The 26494-nt window shown below is 40.3% G+C and overlaps 1 protein-coding gene across 3 annotated transcripts in view; it reads left to right on the forward strand.

Annotated features, from left to right (window-relative positions):
* Positions 1-22237, forward strand: part of wt1a (WT1 transcription factor a) — a 71782-nt gene extending 49545 nt beyond the window's left edge. For 2 of the 3 annotated variants that reach the window (XM_061917400.1, XM_061917402.1), the window contains 4 exons: positions 8036-8180; positions 17073-17162; positions 17437-17529; positions 17703-22237. In XM_061917400.1, coding sequence (XP_061773384.1) covers positions 8036-8180; positions 17073-17162; positions 17437-17529; positions 17703-17824 — 450 coding nt within the window. In that variant the 3' untranslated portion in view covers positions 17825-22237. The remainder of the gene's footprint in view (positions 1-8035; positions 8181-17072; positions 17163-17436; positions 17530-17702) is intronic. The other variant, XM_061917401.1, reaches the window with a different exon arrangement.
* Positions 22238-26494: the final 4257 nt, after the last annotated feature.

The following is a 26494-nucleotide window of genomic DNA, read 5'->3' on the forward strand; positions in this document are numbered from 1 at the left end:
TCCTATCAGCCGCCTCGACAATAGAGGTGCGGAACATGGTCCACTTGGACTCAATGTCCAGCACCTCCCTCGTGACATGTTCGAAGTTCTTCCGGAGGTGAGAATTGAAAATTTCTCCGACAGGAGACTCTGCCAGACGTTCCCAGCAGACCTTCACAATGCGTTTGGGCTTGCCAGGTCGGTCCGGCATCCTCCCCTACCATCGCAGCCAACTCACCACCAGGTGGTGATTGGTAGAAAGCTCTGCCCCTCTCTCCACCCGAGTGTCCAAAACATAAGGCCGCAAATCCGATGACACAACTACAAAGTGGATCATAGAACTCCGGCCTAGGGTATCCTGGTGCCAAGTGCACATATGGACACCCTTATGTTTGAACATGGTGTTTGTTATCGACAAACTGTGACGAGCACAAAAGTCCAATAACAAAACACCACTCGGGTTCAGATCCGGGCGGCCATTCTTCCCAATCACGCCTCTCCAGGTTTCACTGTCGTTGCCAACATGAGCGTTGAAGTCCCCCAGTAGGACAAGGGAATCACCCGGGGGAGCACTTTCCAGTACTCCCTCGAGTGCACCCAAAAAGGGTGGGTACTCTGAACTGCTGTTTGGTGCGTAAGCACAAACAACAGTCAGGACCCGTCCCCCCCCTGAAGGCGGAGGGAGGCTACCCTTTCGTCCACTGGGTTGAACTCCAACGTGCAGGCTTTAAACCGGGGGGCAACCAGAATTGCCACCCCAGCCCGTCGCCGCTCACTGTCGGCAACGCCAGAGTGGAAGAGGGTCCAGTCCCTCTCGAGAGAAGTGGTTCCAGAGCCCTTGCTGTGCGTCGAAGTGAGTCCGACTATATCCAGCTGGAACTTCTCCACTTCGCGCACTAGCTCAGGCTCTTTCCCCCCCAGTGAGGTGACGTTCCACGTCCCAAGAGCTAGCTTCTGTAGCCGAGGATCGGACCGCCAAGTGCCCTGCCTTCGGCTGCCACCCAGCTCACATTGCACCCGACCTCTATGGCCCCTGCTATGGGTGGTGAGCCCATTGGAGGGGTGACCCATGTTGCCTCTTCGGGCTGTGCCCGGCCGGGCCCCATGGGTACAGGCCCGGCCACCAGACGTTCGCCATCGTGCCCCACCTCCGGGCCTGGCCCCAGAGGGGGGCCCCGGTGACCCGCGTCCGGGCGAGGGAAATCTGGGTCCATGTTTTATCTTCTTCATAGAGGTCTTCAAGCTGCTCTTTGTCTGATCCGTCACCTAGAACCTGTTTGCCTTGGGAGACCCTACCAGGGGGCTTTATGCCCCCGGACAACATAGCTCCTAGGATCATTGGGACACGCAAACTCCTCTACCACGATAAGGTGGCAGCTCCCCTTCTCCCCTTTTATTCCCATTGTTGCTTTTTATTTTTTATTCTTATTGTAACATTTCTCTATTTTGTTTCCATTTAAACCCCCATTATTTACTTTTTTATTTATTTATTTTTTTTTTAAATTGATCTCAACTCTGTACACTGCTGCTGGAATTTTAATTTTCCTGAAGGAGCTCTCCTGAAGGAATCAATTAAGTACTATCCATCTATCTATCTATCTATCCATCTATCTATCTATCTATCTATCCATCTATCTATCTATCTATCTATCTATCTATCTATCTATCTATCTATCTATCTATCTATCCATCCATCCATCCATCCATCCATCCATCCATCCATCCATCCATCCATCCATCCATCCATCCATCCATCCATCCATCCATCCATCCATCCATCCATCCATCCATCCATCCATCCATCCATCCATCCATCCATCCATCCATCCATCCATCCATCCATCTATCTATCTATCTATCTATCTATCTATCTATCTATCTATCTATCTATCTATCTATCTATCTATCTATCTATCTATCTATCTATCTATCTATCTATCTATCTATCTGTCTATCTATCTATCTATCTATCTATCTATCTATCTATCTATCTACCACAATTTCCCAACACATATGGAAACGGGGTTTGTGATTAAGTGCATGGAAACGTAGTGACTGACTTTTATATCATAACATTACCTGTGACTTTTGCTGGTGGAGAAAAGGTCCTTAGCAAATTGAAAGTAGTTAAAATCTATCTCAGATCCACAACAAGCTAGATTTACAACTGAAAGTCAGATAAGCCGACAATTGGACTTCTAAGACCTTATTCGCAAATTTGTTAACAAGAAAGCCGGTATTCGGCTTTCTGATGAGACTTAGAGGGAACAAACAAGCCAATGTAAACTTTAATTCAGATTATTCTTACATGTGCTCTTTACTAGCACATGTAAGTTAAATGCTACACATTTTTACCTGTGGAGTATCTTGATCCCGTACACTTTGGTTTTTTGCACATTACAAATAGAACAATATATCAACTATACCTATTTGTTGAGTGTTTAATAGAAAATGTATTTGCAATCAGAAGTTCAATAATATGTTTTAAATCAGTAAAATGAGAGTAAGACGAGTAATAATACATTATACATAATATTACTCTGACTTGTTAAATCTGTAATCGCAAAAAAGAAACATGAAAAGAAAGAAACAAAGAGCGAAAGAAAGAAAAATAAATATTGAGTGTTTTAGACCTGAGTCTGAAACCGTCAAGAACACTAAAAAAGCAACAAAATTGCAGGTGGCAACAAATAGGGTAGAGGGGCCCACACCGATATTCTTACAGGGTACCCAGAATTCCTAGCAACGGCCCTGCTCCTCGCTCATCTTTGCACTGACGTATGCATTGACCTGATCATTGACCTTGACCACGGTTAAGTTAAAGGAGCATGTGTGCTTAAAATAAATTGTGTGGTAAATCTGCCTATGTATGATTAATGCATTAAATGTGACAGCCCTAGTTTAATAAAAATTTTCAGACAAAATAATATATAAAATAATCGATTCTGAATTCCCCCCCTAATCATAACTTATTGTAAGATTCCCATCCCTAAACAGAATCCGAACCAGCTTTACTGTGTAAGACACAAGGAATTTGACACAGTAGTTGTGACAGGTCTCCAGCTGTCATCGTGTGGGTTGCAGTGAGCATCAATGCAAGACGCATTGTAGCAGGGTTGACTCTGGTTTATTATTTCAATAACCAAGTTTTTCTTCCCAGTCGGTCGCGCCTTCTCTTCTTGCTCGTCACGGCGCGCCTTTCGGTGGCCGGTGGCTGCGTCTTCCGCGGGGGCTCATCTCCGTCCTGGTCGCTCTCGTCGTCTTTGTCATCTGGGGTTTCCTCTCCTACTTCTGCCACGATTGTTCCTCCTTCTCCCCTTTTATGCTGCAGCAGAAAATGCAGAGCTTGAGAGCAGGTGTGTCGTTTGCGCACCTGCCTCTATTGGCTGCAGTGTCGCTCCAAGCGTGCCCCGCCTCTTCGCTCCGCTGCATGCTCCGCCTCCTGGCCGCCATCTTGGGTAAAACCAGTGTCTGTCCTATCCTGCTGTTGGCTCGTCATCTCCGTCTCTCCACAGTAGTATAATGACATATTCCAAAGGTGAATCTTTATTTAAAATAATAGCCCTCAATATACATCAGTATTTAAAATGAAATATGCCATACATTAATTATCGTGCAATATTTTTTGTATAGGTCAGCCCAGTGACACAGGGGTTAATGCTGGTGCCTCACAATAAAAAGGTCCTGGGTTTGATCCCCGCGGGCTGAAAGTCTTTCTGTGTGGAGTTTGCATGTTCTCCCCGTGACTGCATGTGTTCCCTCCGGGTACTTCGGCTTTTTCTCACCTCCAAAAACATGCACCTGGGGATAATTGGTCCTAGTGTGTGAATGTGAGTGTGAATGTTTGTCTATCTGTGTTGATCCTGCAATGAGGTGGTGACTTGTCCAGGGTGTACCCCACCCTCGCCCGAATGTAGCTGGGATAGGCTCCAGCCACACCCGTGACCCCGAGAGGGACAAGCTGTAAAAAAATGGATGGATTCTTTTGTATGAGATCTTGGATTCTTTTGTATGAGATCTTACTAAATTAACACGGGACGGCGTGGCGCAGTGGGAAAGTGGCCGTGCGCAACCCGAGGGTCCCTGGTTCAAATCCCACCTAGTACCAACCTCGTCACGTCCGTTGTGTCCTGAGCAAGACACTTCACCCTTGCTCCTGATGGGTGCTGGTTGGCGCCTTGCATGGCAGCTCCCCCCACCTGTGTGTGAATGTGTGTGTGAATGGGTAAATGTGGAAGTAGTGTCAAAGCGCTTTGAGTACCTTGAAGGTAGAAAAGCGCTATACAAGTACAACCCATTTATCATTTATTTATTTATTTATTAACATAGCTGCAATGTCGGTGGGGGGACACACAATTAATTACCATACCTATTTACCGCACACACACCCACACACATTCAAATTTTATTTTAAATAAAACCTTTGATATTAAAATTTTTCTAGCTAGTGTTACCCAAGCAGAACAACCAATCATACGTAAGCAAGAAACGAGCTAATCGATGAGCTTGGGGGCGGCCTAAGAAGAACCAAGCTTCAGCGTTAGTTTTCCACTTGGTGTTAGCGTTTGATCCTTCCACAATTAATATAAAATACAATTATTTTCGTAAAATGCCTTCTGAAAAAGTGCAAAGGACAATTGTTTATATTTCTTTCTCTGACTCAAAACACATTTTGTACAGTATTAAAAACGTTGGTAACAGTTATTTTTGTTTAATCAGCGGTGTCAAACTCATTTTAGAATCGGGGGGCACATGGAGAAAAATCTACTTCCAAGTGGTAAAATCACGGCAGGATTAACTTAAAAATAAAGACAACTTCAGATTGTTTTCTTTGTCTAAAACTAGAACAAGCACATTCTGAAAATGTACAAATCATAATGTTCTTGTTTTTTTTGCACTTACATGTAGCTGTTAAAAGTATTCAATCTTTATTTTTCGTTATTTATACTTTCTAAATAAATTATGTGATAATGTTCATCAGTCAACTCATCTGTGTTCATTTTATAATCTATAAAGATTAAAAAATTATATCAAAATCCAATTACAGGATGCCATTTATGTAGTTTACTCATTTTCCTCGACTGGGGCACTAACATCATGGGATTTATTTTTTGTATATATGTAGCATCATCTACAACAGGGGTAGGGAACCTATGGCTTGTGAGCCAGGTGTGGTTCTTTTGATGACTGCATCTGGCTCTCGGATAAATCTGAGCTGACATTCCTTAACACGAGTAGTAATGAATGATTCCGCTTGTAATCACAATGTTAAAATTAACGTTCAAAACATAAAACATTCTCATGTTTTTTTATGTTCAAGACGCTGCGTTAATGGTAAAAAGGTATTTATTTATTATTGGTTAGTGTGGGGCTTGCTCTCCTGGGGGTTCTTCAGACCACCAAGCACTGACATGAGAGCCTGTTTCCGGGTTGCAATATTGTTTTATTTTTCAATAAGTCTCTCAGTTGCTTTCCAGCAATTGTATTTTTCTCTTTCGTTCTCGCTCGCGCTCTGGCTCCAGCTCCAGCTCCAACCCTGTCTCTCCTCCTGGCTGCTGCTTATAACAGAGCGACAGGTGATTAGATAACAAGGCCCAGGTGGGCCATCTACGCACCTGTCGCTGATTTCGAGGCTGGTCCTGGCCACACCCCGCTTCGCTGCAGGTCTGCAGGCCACGCCCCTCCACAGTTAGCTTCAGAATAACAATGTTATTACAAAGAATAAGAGACCTATTGTACTCTAGAAATGTTGGTCTTACTTAAAAATGCACATGTTTAGTTGTGTTCAGTGTTAAAAAATATATATATTATATGGCTCTTACGGTAATACATTTTAAAATATTTGGCTTCTTGGCTCTTTCGGCCAAAAAGGTTCCCGACCCCTGATCTACAAAGATAAAAACAATAGCTATTGTGACATCTAGTGGACACTTTTAGAACAGCAGTTTCTTTAATTTAATGTTTTTCAGCTCATTATTAAAGGCCTACTGAAATGAGATTTTCTTATTTAAACGGGGATAGCAGGTCCATTCTATGTGTCATACTTGATCATTTCGCGATATTGCCATATTTTTGCTGAAAGGATTTAGTAGAGAACATCCACGATAAAGTTTGCAACTTTCGCTTGCTAACACAAAAGCCCTGCCTTTACCGGAAGTCGCAGACGATGACATCACCCGTTGATGGCTCCTCATATCCTCACATTGTTTTTAATGGGAACCTCCAACAAAAAGAGCTATTCAGACCAAGAAAACGACAATTTCCCCATTAATTTGAGCGAGGATGAAAGATTCGTGTTTCAGGATATTGATAGCGACAGACTAGGGGAAAAAAAAACGCGATTGCATTGGGACAGATTCAGATGTTTTTAGACATTTACTAGGATAATTCTGGGAAATCCCTTATATTTCTATTGTGTTGCTAGTGTTTTAGTGAGTTTAATAGTACCTAATAGTCGGAGGTGTGTGTCCACGGCCGGGTGTTCACCACAGTGTCTCAGGGAAGTCGACTACAGCTGTATGGGCAGCACAAGCTCATCTGATATTCGGTAGGAAGTGACTTTTTACCACAATTTTCTCACCGAAACCTGCTGGTTGACATTCGGTTGGGATCCATGTTCGTTGTGATCCATAGTAAAGTTTCACCTCAGGGAATTTCAGACAAGGAATCACCATGTGTTTGTGTGGCTAAAGGCTAAAGCTTCCCAACTCCATCTTTCTACTTTTACTCCTCCAATATTAATTGAACAAATTGCAAAAGATTTAGCAACACAGATCTCCAAAATACTGTGTAATTATGCCGTTAAAGCAGACAATATTTAGATGTGTGCGTAGTGCTCATACTTCCTAAAAACCTGTGACGTCTTGTGTACACGTCATCATTACGCATCGTTTTCAAGAAAAAACTCCCGGGAAATTTAAAATTGCAATTTAGTAAACTAAAAAGGCCGTATTGGCATGTGTTACAATTTTAATATTTCATCATCAAAATATAAACTATCAGACTTCGTGGTGGGTAGTAGTGGGTTTCAGTAGGCCTTTAAGTATTGTTATTAACTTTTTTAATGTATTGTATGTATGTGTGATAAAATCTGTTTGCAACCTTGATCTGGTACGCGGGCCGTACGTTTGATATCCCTTTGATGAATAAACTAATATTTTTTTTGGGTTAAAGATATCTTTGTGCATGTTTGAAAGTTACTCTCCATATGATGACTTTATAGGGTACAAGTTTATATTTTGGGCTTCACGGTGGCAGAGGGGTTAGTGCGTCTGCCTCACAATACGAAGTTCCTGCAGTCCTGGGTTCAAATCCAGGCTCGGGATCTTTCTGTGTGGAGTTTGCATGTTCTCCCCGTGAATGCGTGGGTTCCCTCCGGGTACTCCGGCTTCCTCCCACTTCCAAAGACATGTACCTGGGGATAGGTTGATTGGCAACACTAAATTGGCCCTAGTGTGTGAATGTGAGTGTGAATGTTGTCTGTCTATCTGTGTTGGCCCTGCGATGAGGTGGGGACTTGTCCAGGGTGTACCCTGCCTTCCGCCCGATTGTAGCTGAGATAGGCGCCAGCGCCCCCCGTGACCCCGAAAGTGAATAAGCAGTAGAAAATGGATGGATGGATGGAAGTTTATATTTGAGTCATGTGATGTGATAAGGCTTCATAGTGACTAAGATACGTTTTTCTTTGATATCCTGCAGATGAGGAAAAATAAAAATTATTTTGTTATGTGTGTTATTTCCTGTGACTTTCCCCCACAGGGCGTCTGCAGTGAGCAGTGGGGTTATTACGGGGCACTTTGGGTGGGGGGGATGCCTGTCTAAAGGGCGTGACTAACTGCTCCCTTTGGGCTGCAGTCAAACTGGGGTCACTTTACTACTAATTATCATAGAATGAAAATAAAGAATATGAGTGTTTTATTATAATCAGCCTATGAGAACCAGACTGTTTCAATTACATGAGCTCATCTATAAACCAAAATCATATGAAACCTTAATTGACTCTATTACATTTTGCAGGTATGGATCATTTCGTTTTCTTCTGTTCATGTGTGTGCAGGACGTAAGGCGGGTGCCCAGCATCAATCCAACCATCGTGCGGTCGGAGAGCAGCGAGAAGCGTCCGTTCATGTGTCCTCACCCAGGATGCAACAAGCGCTACTTCAAGCTGTCGCAATTGCAATTGCACGGCCGTAAACATTCAGGTGAAAACACTTAAGATGAATTTTTTCTCTCCCCCTTTTGCTATCAGTATTGCCTCCCACACATACATGATAAAACAAACTAGATCATCGAGTGAAATGCATGGGAAAAAAACACATTTCCTATTTTAGAACCATTGAGAACTTACCATGGAACCAACCTTGAATTTTTTCATAGTTTGAATTTTTCCATTTTTTTAGCATGTGAATACAAACTATCAATGTTCAGTGAACATCATATTGAAATATATGAGTTCAAATGAACTTTTGCTGTGAAGAAAGTCTTATTGTGTGTGCCTGAGAGGCAAGTCTCTTGATATTAGGTATAAAAACAGCTGACTTAGCAGGATTCACTGCATTATTTTCATTGCTGCTACGTCCCTCTTTGCTACTGCCAGCAAGAGTCTTTAATTATTTTTGGGATGTTACTGACGTCACTTGCGTGGTGGTCAATGAGTACTGGGCGCCATTTAACTTTTCTCAAAGCAAAAAAGGCCATATGCTTGTTTTTTTTTCAGCTGTACGAACCGTTCAAATCACGAACAGGATAAACATTTCATCAGAGTTCCCGGAGAAGTTATCAAAAAGGTGGAAGAGTGCAAGATTTTATGAAACGACGACGAGAAAAGCAACACACACTCCAGTCCAGTTGAAGATCGCATGAGTTTACTTCGTTAAAAGTGTGTTTGATATACTATTAACTAGGGATGTCCGATAATATCGGAATGCCGATATTATCGGCCGATAAATGCTTAAAAACGTAATATCGGAAATTATCGGTATCAGTTTCAAAATTATCAGTATTGGTTTCAAAACGTAAAATGTATAACTTTTTAAAACGCCGCTGTGTACACAGACGTAGGGAGAAGTTCAGAGCGCAAATAAACCTTGAAGGCATTTCCTTTCCTTTCCCAGTCACATCATAACTTCAGCTTTTCCCACACACAAGTGAATGCAACGCATACTTGGTCAACAGCCATACAGGTCACACTGAGGGTGGCCGTATAAACAACTTTAACACTGCTGCAAATATGCGCCACACTGTGAACCCACACCAAACAAAAATGACAAACATATTTCGGGAGAAAATATGCACCGTAACACAACATAACAAATATCCAGAACCCCTTGCAGCACTAACTCTTCCAGGAATGCTACAATATATACCCCCCGCAACTCCCCTACCCCGCTCACCTTAACCTCCTCACGCTCTCTCAGGGAGAGCATGTCCCAAATTCCAAGCTGCTGTTTTGAGGCATGTAAAAAAAAATAATGCACTCTGTGACCTCAATAATAAATATGGCAGTGCCATGTTGGCATTTTTTTCCATAACTTGAGTTGATTTATTTTGGTAAACCTTGTTACATTGTTTAATGCATCCAGCGGGGCATCACAACAAAATTAGGCATAATATTGTCTTAGTTCCACGACTGTATATATCGGTATCGGTTGATATCGGTAATTAAGAGTTGGACAATATCGGAATATCAAATATCAGCAAAAAAGCCATTATCGGACATGTCTACTATTAACAGTTATTTTTTTCCCCTCTTAAGTATCATCTTAATATTATTTGTGTTTCTCAAACATGTGTGCTACAAATGTTTTGAAAAGCACCAACTCGACGTGTGTAAATAAAATAAAGCCGATGTGAGCAACACCTAAAATAGTTAAGTTACACAATGTTGACATACATAGTTATATTTTGATAAAGACGGGGAAAACACGGCAGTCTTAAACGGCGTGTGCAACAGCAACAAACATGGCATCTTAGACGCAAAGTTTAATCATGAAATGCAACCTTACCCGAGCAAAAACGATGCGTGTGTCAGGCTTGCTACTGACAGCTTAGTAGGGTTGTACGGTATACCGGTATTAGTATAGTACCGCGATACTAATGAATCATATTCAGTACTATACTGCTTAGGATTACGCCGTTACGTTTTGGCATTACAAAATCTTTAGTATTTTTGTTTTTTTATATTATTTTCATAAACTTAGGAAATATGTCCGTGGACACATGAGGACTTTGAATATGACCAATGTATGATCCTGTAACTACGTGGTGTCGGATTGATACCCAAATTTGTGGTATCATCCAAAACTAATGTAAAGCATCCAAACAACAGAAGAATAAGTGATTATTACATTTAACAGAAGTGTAGATAGAACATGATAAAAGTGGAAGTAAGCTAATATTAACAGTAAATGAACAAGTAGATTATTAGTTAATTTTTCTACCACTTGTCATTAATAATTTTGACAAAATAATAGAATGAAAAATGACACAATATGTTACTGCATATGTCAGCAGCTAAATTAGGAGCCTTCTTTTGCTTACTTACTAATAAAAGACAAGTTGTCTTGAATGTTCACTATTTTATTTCAGGACACATTTGCAATAAGAAACATATGTTTAATGTACCATAAGATTTTTTGTAAAAATAAAGCCAATATGACAATTTTTTGTGGTCCCCTTTATTTAGAAAAGTACAGAAAAGTATTTAAAATATTGGTATCGGAACACCGGGGCTCATGGAAGTCAACAGGTTATGTCAATCATAATCACGCCATGAAGCTAATTTTATTTGGTTAAAACTTTTCTACATCACCAAAATTGGTAATGTATGTTGCTGTATGTATACTTTTGACCCAGCAGATTTGGTCACATTTTCAATAGGCCCATAATAAATTCATAAAAGAACCAAACTTCATTAAAGGCCTACTGAAATGATATTTTCTTATTTATATGGGGATAGCAGGTCCATTCTATGTGTCATACTTGATCATTTCGCGACATTGCCATATTTTTGCTGAAAGAATTAAGTAGAGAACATCAACGATAAAGTTCGCAACTTTTGGTTGCTAATAAAAAAGCCTTGCCTGTACCGGAAGTAGCAGACGATGTGCGCGTGACGTCCCCGGTGTGAGGGCTCCTTACATCCTCACATTGTTTATAATGGGAGCCACCAGCAGTAAGAGCAATTCGGACCGAGAAAGCAACGATTTCCTCATTAATTTGAGCGAGGATGAAAGATTTGTGGATGAGGAAAGTTAGAGTGAAGCACAAAAAACAAAACAAAAAATAGAAAAGGCGACGGCTCCAGGCGGCGGCAGTGGGAGAAATTCAGATGTAATTAGACACATTTACTAGGATAATTCCGGAAAATCCCTAATCTGCTTATTGTGTTACTAGTGTTTCTGTGAGATTGTAAAGACATACCTGAAAGCCGGATGGCTGCGGTGAACGCCAGTATCTCTGAGAGAAACCCAGGAGCCAAGATCACAGCTGCCTTTTTGAGCTGCAGTATGAGGTCGCGTAATCCACTCAAGTCTCCGGTAAGAGCCGACTTAATATCACAATCTTCCAATCCAAAAACTTGCTGGTTGACATAGAGAAACATGTTTGCTTGACCGCTCTGTGTTAAAGCTTCACAACAAACAAAGAAACACCGGCTGTGTTTCGGTACTAAAGGCAGCTGCAATCCACCGCTTTCCACCAACAGTATTCTTATTTGATGTCTGCATTATTAATTCAATCAATCAATCAATCAATCAATGTTTATTTATATAGCCCCAAATCACAAATGTCTCAAAGGACTGCACAAATCATTACGACTACAACATCCTCGGAAGAACCCACAAAAGGGCAAGGAAAACTCACACCCAGTGGGCAGGGAGAATTCACATCCAGTGGGACGCCAGTGACAATGCTGACTATGAGAATTGATTGATTGATACTTTTATTAGTAGATTGCACAGTACAGTACATATTCCGTACAATTGACCACTAAATGGTAACACCCGAATAAGTTTTTCAACTTGTTTAAGTCGGGGTCCACGTTAATCAATTCATGGAAACCTTGGAGAGGACCTCAGATGTGGGCAACCCCCCCCCCCCCCCCTCTAGGGGACCGAAAGCAATGGATGTCGAGTGGGTCTAACATGATACTGTGAAAGTTCAATCCATAGTGGCTCCAACACAGCCGCGAGAGTTCAGTTCAAAGCGGATCCAAGACAGCAGCGAGAGTCCCGTCCACAGGAGACCATCTCAAGCGGAGGCGGATCAGCAGCGTAGAGGTGTCTCCAATCGATACAGGCGAGCGGTCCATTCTGGGTCCCGACGAGCGGTCCATCCTGGGTCTCGACTCTGGACAGCCAGTACTTCATCCATGGTCATCGGACCGGACCCCCTCCACAAGGGAGGGGGGGGGACATAGGAGAAAGAAAAGAAGCGGCAGATCAACTGGTCTAAAATTGAGGTCTATTTAAAGGCTAGAGTATACAGATGAGTTTTAAGGTGAGACAAATGCTTCTACTGAGGTAGCATCTCGAACTGGAGGGCATTCCAGAGTACTGGAGCCCGACTTTTTTTGAATTGAACAAATTGTAACAGATTCCGCAACACAGATGTCCAAAATACTGTGTAATTGCACGATGAAAAGAGACGACTTTTAGCCGTACAGTAAGTGGTGCTAGGCTAATATGTCCCCTCCAACCAATAACGTCACAAACACGCGTCATCATACGCATCAAAAATGTTAATTTCCCCTCGGGGATTAATAAAGTATGTCTGATTCTGATTCTGATTCTGATCATTACGCGATGTTTTCAACAGGAAACTCCGCGGGAAATTTAAAATTGTAATTTAGTAAACTAAACCGTCCGTATTGGCATGTGTTGCAATGTTAATATTTCATCATTGATATATAAACTATCAGACTGCGTGGTGGGTAGTAGTGGGTTTCAGTAGGCCTTTAGTTCTTGTATGTTTGTGTTTTCCTGTGTTCTGTGTTTTTTGGCCAACGCTCCTATTTTTGGTTTGCGTTTCCTGTCACTTCACATCTGTCCTGAGCGCTGCCTCCCTCACCTGTCTCTGATTGGCACTCCACACCCACACCTTTTACCTGTTGCCAATCTACTTCTTCATAAGCCAGCCTGCCTTGCTCTCAGGGCTGGATCATTCTACTTGTTAGTCGGTTTCCTGTGCACTTCCCCGTTGCCAATGAATATACTTTCCAGCAACGCCCACCAAGTCCTGGCAGCATATTTATCCGGTAGAGTCTTGATAGCAATTTTATTGACCCAGCCACACACAAAGTAGTTGTAGACCTCCATGTTTTTCCAAGTTTTCATCTGTTTTGTCGTGCAGACTGATATCTGAAGCACACTATTTCGATATGTCTGCGAACTCAACCTGCGTATAATCCTTGATATCAATCGACAAATCTTTTTTTGATAAAGTATAGGGATCTGTTCCATTGCATATTTTAATTTTTAGCTAAAATCTAGTTTTTGCAGAAGGATTTAAGAGTATTTTGTACTATTTTACTCTTGGTTGACCACGACTGGTTTTCACTTCCGGGAGGACATCACGTGACGGAATACAAGCAATAGTTAACTGATGTTAAATGTTGTAGCAATTATATATTTTATTTGTCGTTTACAGTGGAACCTCAATTAACAAACCCTTATTTGTAAAAAAGTTTTTATTTATGAAACACAGACCGTATAAAAATATGCATTGGTGTACAAACCATATGTTCCTGTAGGAACATGTCATCCCCCCATAATTTGTGCCCGGCAGCACATCCATTTTGGCCGGGCTGAATGATCTTCACTTCTCATTTAAGTCAGCACAGCAGTGCTGTCATCAGCTACTGTGCTAGTTTGTTAGTTGTGTATGTTTTTTGTTTTTTTTTACCACTTTTTATAACATTTTTCTAGTTTTGCTAGCTCAGTATGATTGAACAAAAAGCCTAACAGGCGATGTGTCACTTCAGCTGCATGTCAATATGATTAACCGGAAGGAAACATGGATTTAATTTTTTAGTCATAATCATTGTGGCTGTTAAAGTTAAAGGCCTACTGAAACCCACTACTACCGACCACGCAGTCTGATAGTTTATACATCAATGATGAAATATTAACATTGCAACACATGCCAATACGGCCTTTTTAGTTTACTAAATTGCAATTTTAAATTTTCCCGCGAAGTGTCCTGTTGAAAACGTTGCGGAATGCTGACGCGTACGCGTGATGTCACGGACTGTTTGGAAATATTAGCGCTGCGCAAACACACAGCTAAAAGTTGTCTGCTTTAACGGTATAATTACACAGTATTTTGGACATCTGTGTTGCTGAATCTTTTGCAATTTGTTCAATTAATAATGGAGAAGTCAAAGTAGAAAGATGGAGTTGGGAAGCTTTAGCCTTTAGCCACACAAACACACGGTGATTCTTTGTTTAAAATTCACGGAGGTGAAAGTTTACTATGGATCATAGCGGTCAAGCGAACATGGATCCCGACCACTTGTCAAACAGCGGTTTTCGGTGAGAAAAATGTGGTAAAAAGTCGCCACTTACCGGAGATCAGCTGAGCTTGTGCCGTCCGTACAGCTGTCGTCGACTTCCATCAGACACTGGCGTCAACACACCCGTGGGTACACCCTTCCGACTATCGGGTACTATTAAACTCACTAAAACACTTGCAACACAATAGAAAGATAAGGGATTTCCCAGAATTATCTTAGTAAATATGTCTAAAAACATCTGAATCTGTCCCAATGCAATCGCGTTTTTTTTTCCCCCTAGTCCGTCGCTATCAATATCCTGAAACACGAATCTTTCATCCTCGCTCAAATTAATGGGGAAATTGTCGTTTTCTCGGTCTGAATATCTCTTTTTGTTGGAGGTTCCCATTAAAAACAATGTGAGGATATGAGGAGGCATCAACGGGTGATGTCACGGTCTGCGACTTCCGGTAAAGGCAGGGCTTTTCATTTAGCGACCAAAAGTTGCGAACTTTATCGTCGATGCTCTCTACTAAATCCTTTCAGCAAAAATATGGCACTATCGCGAAATGATCAAGTATGACACATAGAATGGACCTGCTATCCCCGTTTAAATAAGAAAATCTCATTTCAGTAGGCCTTTAAGGAATTTTGTGATTTCCAACTGCGAGTGCACCACAGAGCTAGTGACCGTGTGTGTGCATGTTGTTAAATGAGGACAGTTCAGATAGTTGTGTACAACGTGTACAAATGTTTACTAAAATAGGGATTTATGTTACATTAAGGCCCATGCTGTTTGTTTACATGCTTTTTTTTTTTATTTCTCTTTGCTATTTGGGCTCTTGGACCCTAATTAGAATAAAAATTAAGAATCATCTTTTTATATGATGTACTTAGTCCATAAATAAAAAACGTGTACTTCATGTTTAGTGAAATGATTCTTATTATTCCACTTTTTTTCCAAATTCCATTCATTGTTATACTCTTCTAACACCACCAGATAGCAGTATAAAAGTGTCCATATAAGTACCATAAGACCCCAATTCAGTAGTGTACACAATTTTGGAAATAAGAGCTAAAAGATGCTGTCCACACATGTGGCCAACTAGGCCTTTAGAGGCTGTGTTAGACCTTGGCTAGAATGAGGACTCAGGTGCAGAAGGGCGACGATTCACACAGGCTTTAACAGTTTTCGTTGAAAATTTGTACAAAGCGGCTATAGAATCTATGATGTATTAGAATACCAAAATACATATAGGCAAAACGCAATGAACAGAAAATCACTCCATAGGGAGGAAAAATGCAATAGCAAAATTACACACAAATCTATGATTAGCTAAAAAGGTAAGTCACTCACGCAGAGGAGACAAGAAACTTTAAACAAAAAGTACACTATAAAAAACTGAGATAACTACAAAGTAAAGCGCTCCAAGAGGAGGAAAAAAAGGAAGGCAAAGCACTATGAAATTTAACACAAAAATCTTGACCAAAAACTCTAGCAAACAAAATCACTTTTTCTCAAAGGAAACAAAGAAATCAATAAATAAGGCAAGGCAATACTTAGGAAAACTTGGTTCAAGGCTGTGGAAAAGGCTGTGGGCAAGGCTGGAGGTACGTAGCGAGACGATATACTCTGGCACAAGACAAGAGGAGGACGAGACATTTATACACATGAGGGAGGGTGACACAGGTGGGCACAATCAGGCAATCAGAAGAGACATCAGACCAGTGAAACAGGAGGAAGAGCAAGAGACCTGAAACGAGAGGGAGAGTTAACTTTTCAAAGTAAAACAAGAAATGACAAGACAACATGAAACCAGACGAAACCCAGACAAGACTTCACCCAGGTGTGACAGGCTGGAACGCATTTTTCACATGTACATTGTTTCTTATGGAGAAATTTGCTTCAATATAAAAATGTTTTATTTCTTAACCCTGTTCGAGAACCAGTTAAGATCGTATATCGGGGCTTCTCTTTTAATGTATTTCAGTTTGTTTTGTGCATGTTAGCACATATTTTTTTCTCCATGAAATGTGTTTTGTCCTAATTTTTTGCGTGCCTCAAACGGATAAATTGGACTTAAATGATTTCTATAAACTAACTTGTTTTTGTCTGACCTTTTGGAAAGGCTTCCAAACAAAAACAGGGGTACCACTGTAGTTATGTTTCCAGTTCAAGGGTTATCATTACACTTTTACCATCTGCCTTCACTACTCTACCCTTAAGTGGTGGCCTCATAAAAAAACACAGCTAGAATTCACTGAAAGTCAAGTATTTTCATACATATATGTGTATATATATATATATATATATATATATATATATATATATATGAAATACTCAAGTTGGTGAATTGTAGATGTAAATATGCACCCCCCCCCCCCCCCCCCCCCCCACACACACACACACCTCCCGAAATCGAAGGTCTCAAGGTTGGCAAGTATGAGAGGGTGAACAAAACACACCAACTCCCACAACCGTAGCTGATGTTTTGTGTGATACATGGCACAATAACCAACCTTCAACAGAGGAAAAGAGTAAAATTGATTAAAGGTCTGTGAGATATTTGTCTTATACAGCCCTCTTTTTGTGTCTGTCCAGGTGAAAAACCTCACCACTGTGAGGTTGCAGACTGCGGTCAGAGCTTTTCTCGCTCTGACCAACTTAAAAGACATCAGAGGAGACACACAGGTTTGATTCCTGACATTTTCCTGATTTGTCTTTGCTCTCTTCAGTGGCTCTGAGCTGCTTGTTGCATGACTGCCATTGTTTTGTACGTCACAAAGTTGGAAAAGCTTTGGATTTGGCTGTCCTGCAAGACTCTGCTCTACTTTATTTTTCTATCTCCCTCTCTGTGAATGTGTGTGTGTGTATGTGTGTGTGTGTGTGTGTGTTGGGAACGATTGTTCTTATGTGTGTGTTTGAACCTTCTCTCTGTATGCATGCAAACTGTACATGTGTTTAGGTGTTAAACCCTTCGAATGTGAGACGTGTCAGAGAAAGTTCTCTCGGTCTGACCACCTTAAGACACACACCCGGACTCATACAGGTAAAACAAGTGCGTAAACTTTTAATTTTTCTTTTCATCATCTGCATGATTACTTAAAAAAAATACACATAATATGCATTTTATATTATTGATATATACAATACATACCTAGAACATGAATGAACAGCAAAGTATTAAAACACATTTTTCGACCCTCCCCTTTCTTTGCATTCACTTCTCAGGCGAGAAACCTTTTAACTGTCGCTGGCCAAATTGTCAGAAGAAGTTTGCCCGAAGTGATGAGTTGGTGCGACACCACAACATGCACCAGAGGAACCTCACCAAGCTGCAACTGGCCGTCTGAGTCGCTCACTTTGACAAACCCAGAGAACGTATTACAGTTATGTTTATTTATTCAGTCTGGGCAGCGGATTCCAACATTTGCCATGATATTGTTCAACCAGTGCACAGATGACATGAAATTGCATTATTTCGGCTTTAGGAGTACTGCATTTTTCTAGGTTTATTTGATTAAATTGTTAGTTTAGTCACTTTGAAACACGTCCTACTCTAAGGCAATGGGTGTCCAAAGTTTTGGATTTGCTCCCTGGCATAAACGTTCTTTGCCAGGGGTGCCCAAACATTTTCCCTCCAAGGGCCAAAGTGTAAATGTGCCAGTGGTTTGCGGGCCAAACAGCATTTTTTTTACAATGCAACAGCACCACCTGTGAGTAATTTAGCCTCATACCGCTAAGGTACTAAAAATTGTCACACAGCTGTGTGCCAAATTCAGTTAACATGCAACTCACCATCTTTTATTTCCATTTTTAACCTCAAAACATTCCAAAAAGTAATTTTCTGGAGATTTTTGCCATTTTCAAGTGTTGTTCTGTAACCAGCTCCTCCTATATTTTTCATCTGATCTATTTAAAATTTTGACTTGACAGATTAGATTTATGGAAGATGCAAAATTTTGAAGCGTTAATATGATGTGGATGAAGCCTTCCGACCAATATTATCCTTTTACGTACAGTGTCAAAAAGTCAGAATTTAACCGTAGAGCAGGGTTTGTTAAATAAAGATTAAAAACTAGTTGACCTGTAAAAAAATTAAAATAAAAAAAGATCTGTAGATTTTATGACACAAAAAACTGGTTGCTGAGTCACCAGAATGTTAACATCCCTTTTTAAGGTGTATTTTTACACTAATTTACTGCAAATTGAAAAAATTTAACACTGTTCAGTTCAGTTATAGTTTATTTCGAACATGCAAACGATACAATATAATGCCTCACATTTTTCCAGTTGTTTCATTACGGCACATCCTAAAAGGGGTAGGAAGAAGCTGAGCTTATTTAATCCTACTCTTTTTCATATCATAGCAATTTTATCACATTTCCTTGTTCTCTGTAACAGAAGAGTAAATAAATAATAAATTCATAATATACCATAGTAAATAAACACATATTAAATAGATAAATAATCTTTATTAAAAATAACCCCAATGTTTTTACATTAAGTTCTGGTGACTGATCTGACAGTTTTTTACCGTAAAATCTATTCTCCTTTTTTTTTGACAGTGCATTACTATGAATTTATAAAAGGTTTGATTGATTGATTGGTTGAAACTTTTATTAGTAGACTGCACAGTACAGTACATATTCCGTACAATTGACCACTAAATAAGTTTTTCAACTTGTTTAAGTCGGGGTCCATGTAAATCAATTCATGGTAAAAATTCAGGTACCACTGTCATTTTTACCGCAAAAATCTGGCAACTGAGCTGCTAATTTTTTAACCGTGAAATTTACATTTCCTGTTTTAACAGAATCGGTGACAAAGGGCAGCCTTGGCACTGATTTTGTTCATAACCTTTATGGACAGAATTTCTAGGCGCAGTCAAGGCGTTAAGGGGTTGCGGTTTGGTGACCGCAGGATTAGGTCTCTGCTTTTTGCAGATGATGTGGTCCTGATGGCTTCATCTGACCGGGATCTTCAGCTCTCACTGGATCGGTTTGCAGCTGAGTGTGAAGCGACCGGAATGAGAACCAGCACCTCCAAGTCCGATTCCATTGTTCTCTCCCCGAAAATGGTGGAGTGCCACCTCCTGGTTGGGGAGGAGACCCTGCCCCAAGTGGAGAAGTTCAAGTACCTAGAAGTCTTGTTCACGGGTGAGGGAAGAGTGGATCGTGAGATCGCATAGGTGCGGCGTCTTTAGTAATGCGGACGTTGTACCGATCCGTTGTGGTGAAGAAGGAGCTGAGCCGGAAGGCAAAGCTCTCAATTTACCGGTCGATCTACGTTCCCATCCTCACCTATGGTCATGAGCTTTGGGTCATGACCGAAAGGATAAAATCACGGGTACAAGCGGCCGAAATTAGTTTCCTCCGCCGCGTGGCAGGGCTCTCCCTTAGAGATAGGGTGAGAAGCTCTGTCATCTGTGAGGAACTCAAAGTAAAGCTGCTGCTCCTCCACATCGAGAGGAGCCAGATGAGGTGGTTCGGGTATCTGGTAAGGATACCACCCGAACGCCTCCCTAGGGAGGTGTTTAGGGCACATCCAACCGGTAGGAGGCCAAGGGGAAGACCCAGGACACGTTGGGAAGACTATGTCTCCCGGCTGGCCTGGGAACGCCTCGGGATCCCCTGGGAAGAGATAGACGCAGTGGCTGGGTAGAGGGAAGTCTGGGCTTTCCTGCTTAGGATGGATAAGCGGAAAAAAATGGATGGATGTTTTAACAGTGCATTAGCGTATAAAATAGTATCACTGATGATTTTATTATACATTTTTGGCAACTGAACTGCCAGGTTTTTACAGTAAACTTTACAGAATTTTTTTTTTTTTTACAGTGCAGCCTAGCGTACATTACCGTCAATGATTGTGCAGCTTGAAGGAGGTCAGTATAAATGTCTTACATTTGGTAGCCAACCTTTAGCAGGCCATGTAAACTGACACGACGGGCCAAATTCAGCCGGGGGGCCCCACTTTGGGTGTTCATGGGTGCAGTTGTCGAGGGCCACGGCGACTGTGGCGACCAGTCACTTCAGGAGCTGATCATCAAAATTATCGACGTGCTCTGCAGGTGTTTGCTTGTTTTCCTTTGATGGACTAATTTACCTCATGGATACGATTATACTTTGCCTGCTGAACTCTTTCATAATAGTCTTAGTTTGGTTTAGCAGCATCACGTCTGCGTCCATTCAAACGCCCAGAAAGATATTTGATAATTTAGCATCATTTTATATGCCGTCATTATGACATCGTGTTTCTAAAACGACCGCACTATTCAAGTTTATATTGTAGCCTAATCATTTCCATAAAAATATAGGGCCTGATTTGCTAAGATTAAAATACCACACGTTAAACAGCAAACTATAAAATTGCGTGGACTATTACTGGCTGTGTTTTGTGCAAAAGTGGTGCAGACCGCCCTATAAAAAATAAGGTTTTTGCATGTACAGTCGTGGTCAAAAGTATACATACACTAGTAAAGAACATAATGTCATGGCTGTCTTGAGTTTCCAATAATTTCTACAACTATTTTTTTTTTTTTTTTTTTTTTGATACTGTAGAGTGATTTCAGCACATACTTGTTGGTCACAAAAAACATTCATGAAGTTTGGTTCTTTTATGAATGTATTATGCGTCTACTGAAAATGTGACCAAATCTGCTGGGTCAAAAGTATACACAGCAATGTTAATATTTGGTTTGATGTCTTTTGGCAAGTTTCACTGCAATAAGGTGCTTTTGGTAGCCATTCACAAGCTTCTGGCAAGCTTCTGGTTGAATTTTTGACCACTCCTCTTGACAAAATGTATGCAATTCAGCTAAATGTGTTGCTTTTCTGACATGGACTTGTTTATTCAGCATTGTCCACATGTTTAAGTCAGAACTTTGGGAAGGCCATTCTAAAACTATTATGTGCACGCTGACAGTGTGCTATTCAACGAGGCGGTGGACCATCACAACACCGCAGCAAATTAATGCGTCCGAAACTAACCAAATGCGAGAAAATGCATATTGCAAGACGTTTTTTTCAAAAAAGGAGATAATATTGTATTTCCCAAATGAAAAAACAAGTACCATTAAAGAAAAACACCAGCAGACACCAAAACACATCAATTTAAATAGTTTTAATAAAAACCTATACAATTATAAAATTATATTGCTGAATTGACGGTATGTGTAATATTTTTATTTTAGACAATCCATATATGTTGACTAGCATACGTAGGACGGAGCTGCAAACTTCAAAGCGCGATGATGGTGAGGGACGACTGTATTACAATACTTATCACTGTATTACAATACTCACTAGGCTCCAGTCAGCCCTATAACCCCTAACGAGTAATATTAAAAACTGAAATGGGATCACAAACATAATCTCGGCATACATTATTCTAAAAATAAAATAACTATTAATGAGATATATTATTAGACATTACACCAATTTGCTTTGTCACCCATAACACAAAGTTAAGCTATAGATGTTTGCTCAGATAGCTTAGCATTAATTGACCTACAATGCACATTGGATTGGTTTTAGCCACTTTAATGCACAGAATGTATTATAGTGCACCCCCGCGTTCTTCCACTTTTACATACAGTGGAAAAACTTTGGACACCCCTGCCCTAAGCAATTCATCAGATTTCATCCTCACAAAACATATCTAAACACACACACACACATACACACACACACACACACACACACACACACACACACACACACACACACACACACACACACACACACACACACACACACACACACACATTCCCCAAGACATATAAACATGATTTAATGTGGATTGTAAAAAAAAAAAAAAATTGTACTCCATCCATTTTTACTCAAAGAGATCATTTAGCTGCAGTCCTGATGTTCCCTTCCATGCTCCAAGGTTATACCAACAAGTGTCTATCATAAAGGTGCCCACCTAAATACCATTTTTTTTAAAGGAGTCATATTATGCAAAACCTTCTTTTTTGCCTGTTGGTACCTGTTTCTTTGTATTTGGAGTCCAAATAGGTGCCAAAAATGTTGACTAAAACCATAGATGCACTCAGCAGATATTCATAAAACAATTTTGCCAGCAAAAATTTCCATTCATGGTGAATATTTTCCGCTTAACACTTTTGGGAATGAAGCATTGTTATTTTTTCAGCCTGTTTATATTGCAAACCAAATATGTTTAAAGGGGAACATTATCACAATTTCAGAAGGGTTAAAACCAATAAAAATCAGTTCCCAGTGGCTTATCTTATTTTTCGAAGTTTTTTTCAAAATTTTACCCATCGTGGAATATCCCAAAAAAAGGCTTTAAAGTGCCTGATTTTCGCTATCTGTGAAGCCACCATCCATTTTCCTGTGACGTCATCCAGTGATATACATGCGATCCAGGCGGATAGCACAGCAAGATATAGCGACATTAGCTCGTATTCAGACTCGTATTTCAGTGGCTTAAGCGATTCAACAGATTACGCATGTATTGAAACGGATGGTTGGAGTATGGAGGCAGATAGCGAAAACAAAATTGAAGACGAAACTGAAGCTATTGAGCGAATAGCTATTGACGCTATTCAGCCATGTCTGCCTTAGCATCGCCGGTAAAATGTGCAGCCCAAACGATCAGGACTTTCGCATCTTGTGACACTGGAGCAAATTAAATCGTGGGTGAAGGCCAACGCTAGATGCAAATATAGCTACAAATGTACATACAGCTAGCCTAAATAGCATGTTAGCATTGACTAGCTGGCAGTCATGCCGCGACCAAATATGTCTGATTAGCACGTATGTAAGTCAATAACATCAACAAAACTCACCTTTGTGATTTCGTTGATTTTATCGTTTGAAATGCATCTGCAGGATATCCATACATCTCTGTGCCATGTCTGCCTTAGCATAGCCGGTAAAATGTGCTGACCAAACGATCGGGACTTTCGCATCTTGTGACACTGGAGCAACTTAAATCCGTCGATTGGTAAGTGTTTGTTTGGCATTAAATGTGGGTGGAGAGAAAGGCTGGATGCAAATATAGCTACAAATGTACATACAGCTAGCCTAAATAGCATGTTAGCATTGATTGTGCTAATCGATGCACATTCTACGTAAATCAACTTGAATCCGTCCCTGATCGTGTTGTTACACCCTCCAACAACACACCGACAAGGCATGATGTCTCCAAGGTACGGAAAACAGTCGAAAAAACGGAAAATAACAGAACTGATTTGACTCGATGTTTATAATCTGTTTGAGAAAATGGCGGTTGACTACCTAGGTGACGTCACGTTGTGATATCATCGCTCCGAAAGCAAATAATAGAAAGGCGTTTAATTCGCCAAAATTCACCCATTTAGAGTTCGGAAATCGGTTACAAAACTATATGGTCTTTTTTCTGCAACATCAAGGTATATATTGACGCTTACATAGGTCTGGTGATAATGTTCTTCTTTAAGGTGCGATCCATAGGCTAAGTTTTTCTCTTATACTCTATTTACCAGCAAAGGTCACTACGTCAACCTCCAGTTTAATATGAAGACGTAAGAAGTCCCTCCTTAACTTTTGGGTTTTATGTGATGGACCTGCTCTGAGTATTAGACACAGGGGCCCAGCGAGAATTGCAGCCGTACATGGAAACACCTAGACTGGCTCAGACACGTCCCTCGGTCACATGGGAAATGTACTGTACAGATGGATCCGCCTAAAACAATAAATCGAGGAACGTTTCTACAATTTATGGCAGCAGTTGATACAATGAAGCAATAAGTCAAATAACAGTAGGATATATGACGGGGGTGTGAAACGTATGGCCCGAGGGCCGGATCAGGCCTGCGAACAAGTTTTATCCGGCCCGCGGGATAAGTTTGCTAAGTGTAAAAAATAACCTGAAATTTTTTATTAGAAAGAAATAACTGTTTTCAATGTTTCCACTGGATGTCACAATATGAAGTCTTTGTATCTTTGTAGAGGATGCTACATATGTACAAAATAAATCACAAGATGTTAGTGCAACAGTCGAGGAAAATGAGTAAACTACATAAATGACATCCTGTAATTTGATGTATATTTTTTTTCTTGATAGATTAAAAACTAACACCAACGAGTTGACTGATGAAGATTATCACATAATTTATACAGAATATATAAATAACAACAAATAAAATGTGTATACTATTAAACGCAACAACAACATTATGATTTGTAGAATTTCAGAATGTGCTTGTTCTATTTTTAAACAAAAAAAACAATCTGAAGTTGTCTTAATTTTTAAGTTATCGTGCCGTGATTTTACCAGTCCGGCATACTTGGGAGTAAATTTTTCTCCATGTGGCCCCCGATCTAAAATGAGTTTTACACTTGATATATGATACATCCATAATGATATGTTCGCATGTAGCATCTTACTAACCATTGATATTAACAAGTAAGCACATGCAACTACAGAGTAAAAGTTTACCATAAATTGTTTTGTTGCGTCAAGCCTTGAAGGCAACATAAGTGACTATTGATGCAATTTTAGCTGCATCTTAGGATCCTGAAAAAAAATGTGTTCTTGCCTTTGATAATGGCAAAATTCCCCCCCAAAAGTGCAGTTCCCCTTTAAGATGGTCTGTAGAGCAAAATGTATGCAAAAAGTGGACATGTTATGTAGACCACAAGGAAGTGATTTAAATCATAATATGACTCCTTTAAGAAAGTGTTTAATATGTATCTTTGGGCGTCAATAGGGTCAAATATATTTGATTCCAAGAGAAGATAAATATTCTCTGGCCATCAAGCACAACTGTTATGTTTAGAGCAGGGGTTGGCAACCCAAAACCTTGAAAGAACCATATTGGACCAAAAATACAAAAAAACTAATCTGTCTCGAACCGCAAAAAATGAAAAGCCGTACATAAGTGTTATAATGAAGGCAACACATGCTGTAAGTGTCTATATTGGATATAATAGCCTACTATCCAAATGACCTTGTGTAGCAGGCTGACGCAAATCTTTGTTAAGAGAAATGTTGAAAGTTAATATTTATTCTACACATTTTTACCACATTAGAAAGCATTAGTGAATCCGAGGCTACTCAGAAGGTGCGATAACTCCTGGAAATGACTGGCTTTTAATGGCCAAAGGTGTGTCCAAGTTAAAGGAAAAGGCAGGCTGTCTTCTTCTAACAGATTTATACAAATCTTTGGCAAGCTAGTTAAAGTTTGCTGTGGTCTGGAACAACATGGCGCACAAACAACTGAAATGCCGCCAATATTACATACAGATATTGTGTCATGAGACATACAAATATAAATTATACACAATGAGGATAAAAGTCGAGGATATTATATGAGCTCAAATATACCTACAAATGAGGCCTAATGATGCAATATGTAAATACAGCTAGCCTAAATAGCTAGCATTGATTAACTTGCGGTAGAGCTCTGACCAAATATGCCTGATTAGCACTCCACACAAATCAATAATTTAGACAAACTTAATTGATCCACAAGGGAAATTATCCAATAACAATATGTCAACAAAGCGCACATTTGTGCAGTCATGCACAGCATATAATGTTTGGTGGACAAAATGAGACAAAGAATAAGTGGGAGATTTTACATGTAAACAAACTGTTGCGTCAATCCTTTTCAGAAAATGCTCCAGGGAGCCACTAGGGCATCACTAAATAGCCACATGCGGTTTAAGAACTGCGGGTTGTTGACCCCTGGTTTAGAGGGAGGTTGTAGGCCTTGATCAGATATTCAGTTCCATCAAAATTGTTGTAGATATCTCCTGTTAAACAACTTATTTATTTTCATTTTACGCAGAAAGATATTGCCTCACTGGAATGAGTTCTATAGAAAGAAACAATGATACACACTTTCCTTTTTTCTGTGTGTTTTTTTAAGCATTTTTACAATACTGTAAAAGTTGAATTTTAGAGAATAAACTCAAATCTATAATTTGCTGTAGAAAAATGCTTTTAGGTGTCTGTTTTTGTGACGTTCCCTGTTATAGCAGTTGTTATTCGGCACTATGTGTGTGTGTGTG

This window comes from Nerophis ophidion, linkage group LG12 (assembly GCF_033978795.1).
Source record: "Nerophis ophidion isolate RoL-2023_Sa linkage group LG12, RoL_Noph_v1.0, whole genome shotgun sequence".
NCBI lineage: Eukaryota > Metazoa > Chordata > Actinopteri > Syngnathiformes > Syngnathidae > Nerophis > Nerophis ophidion.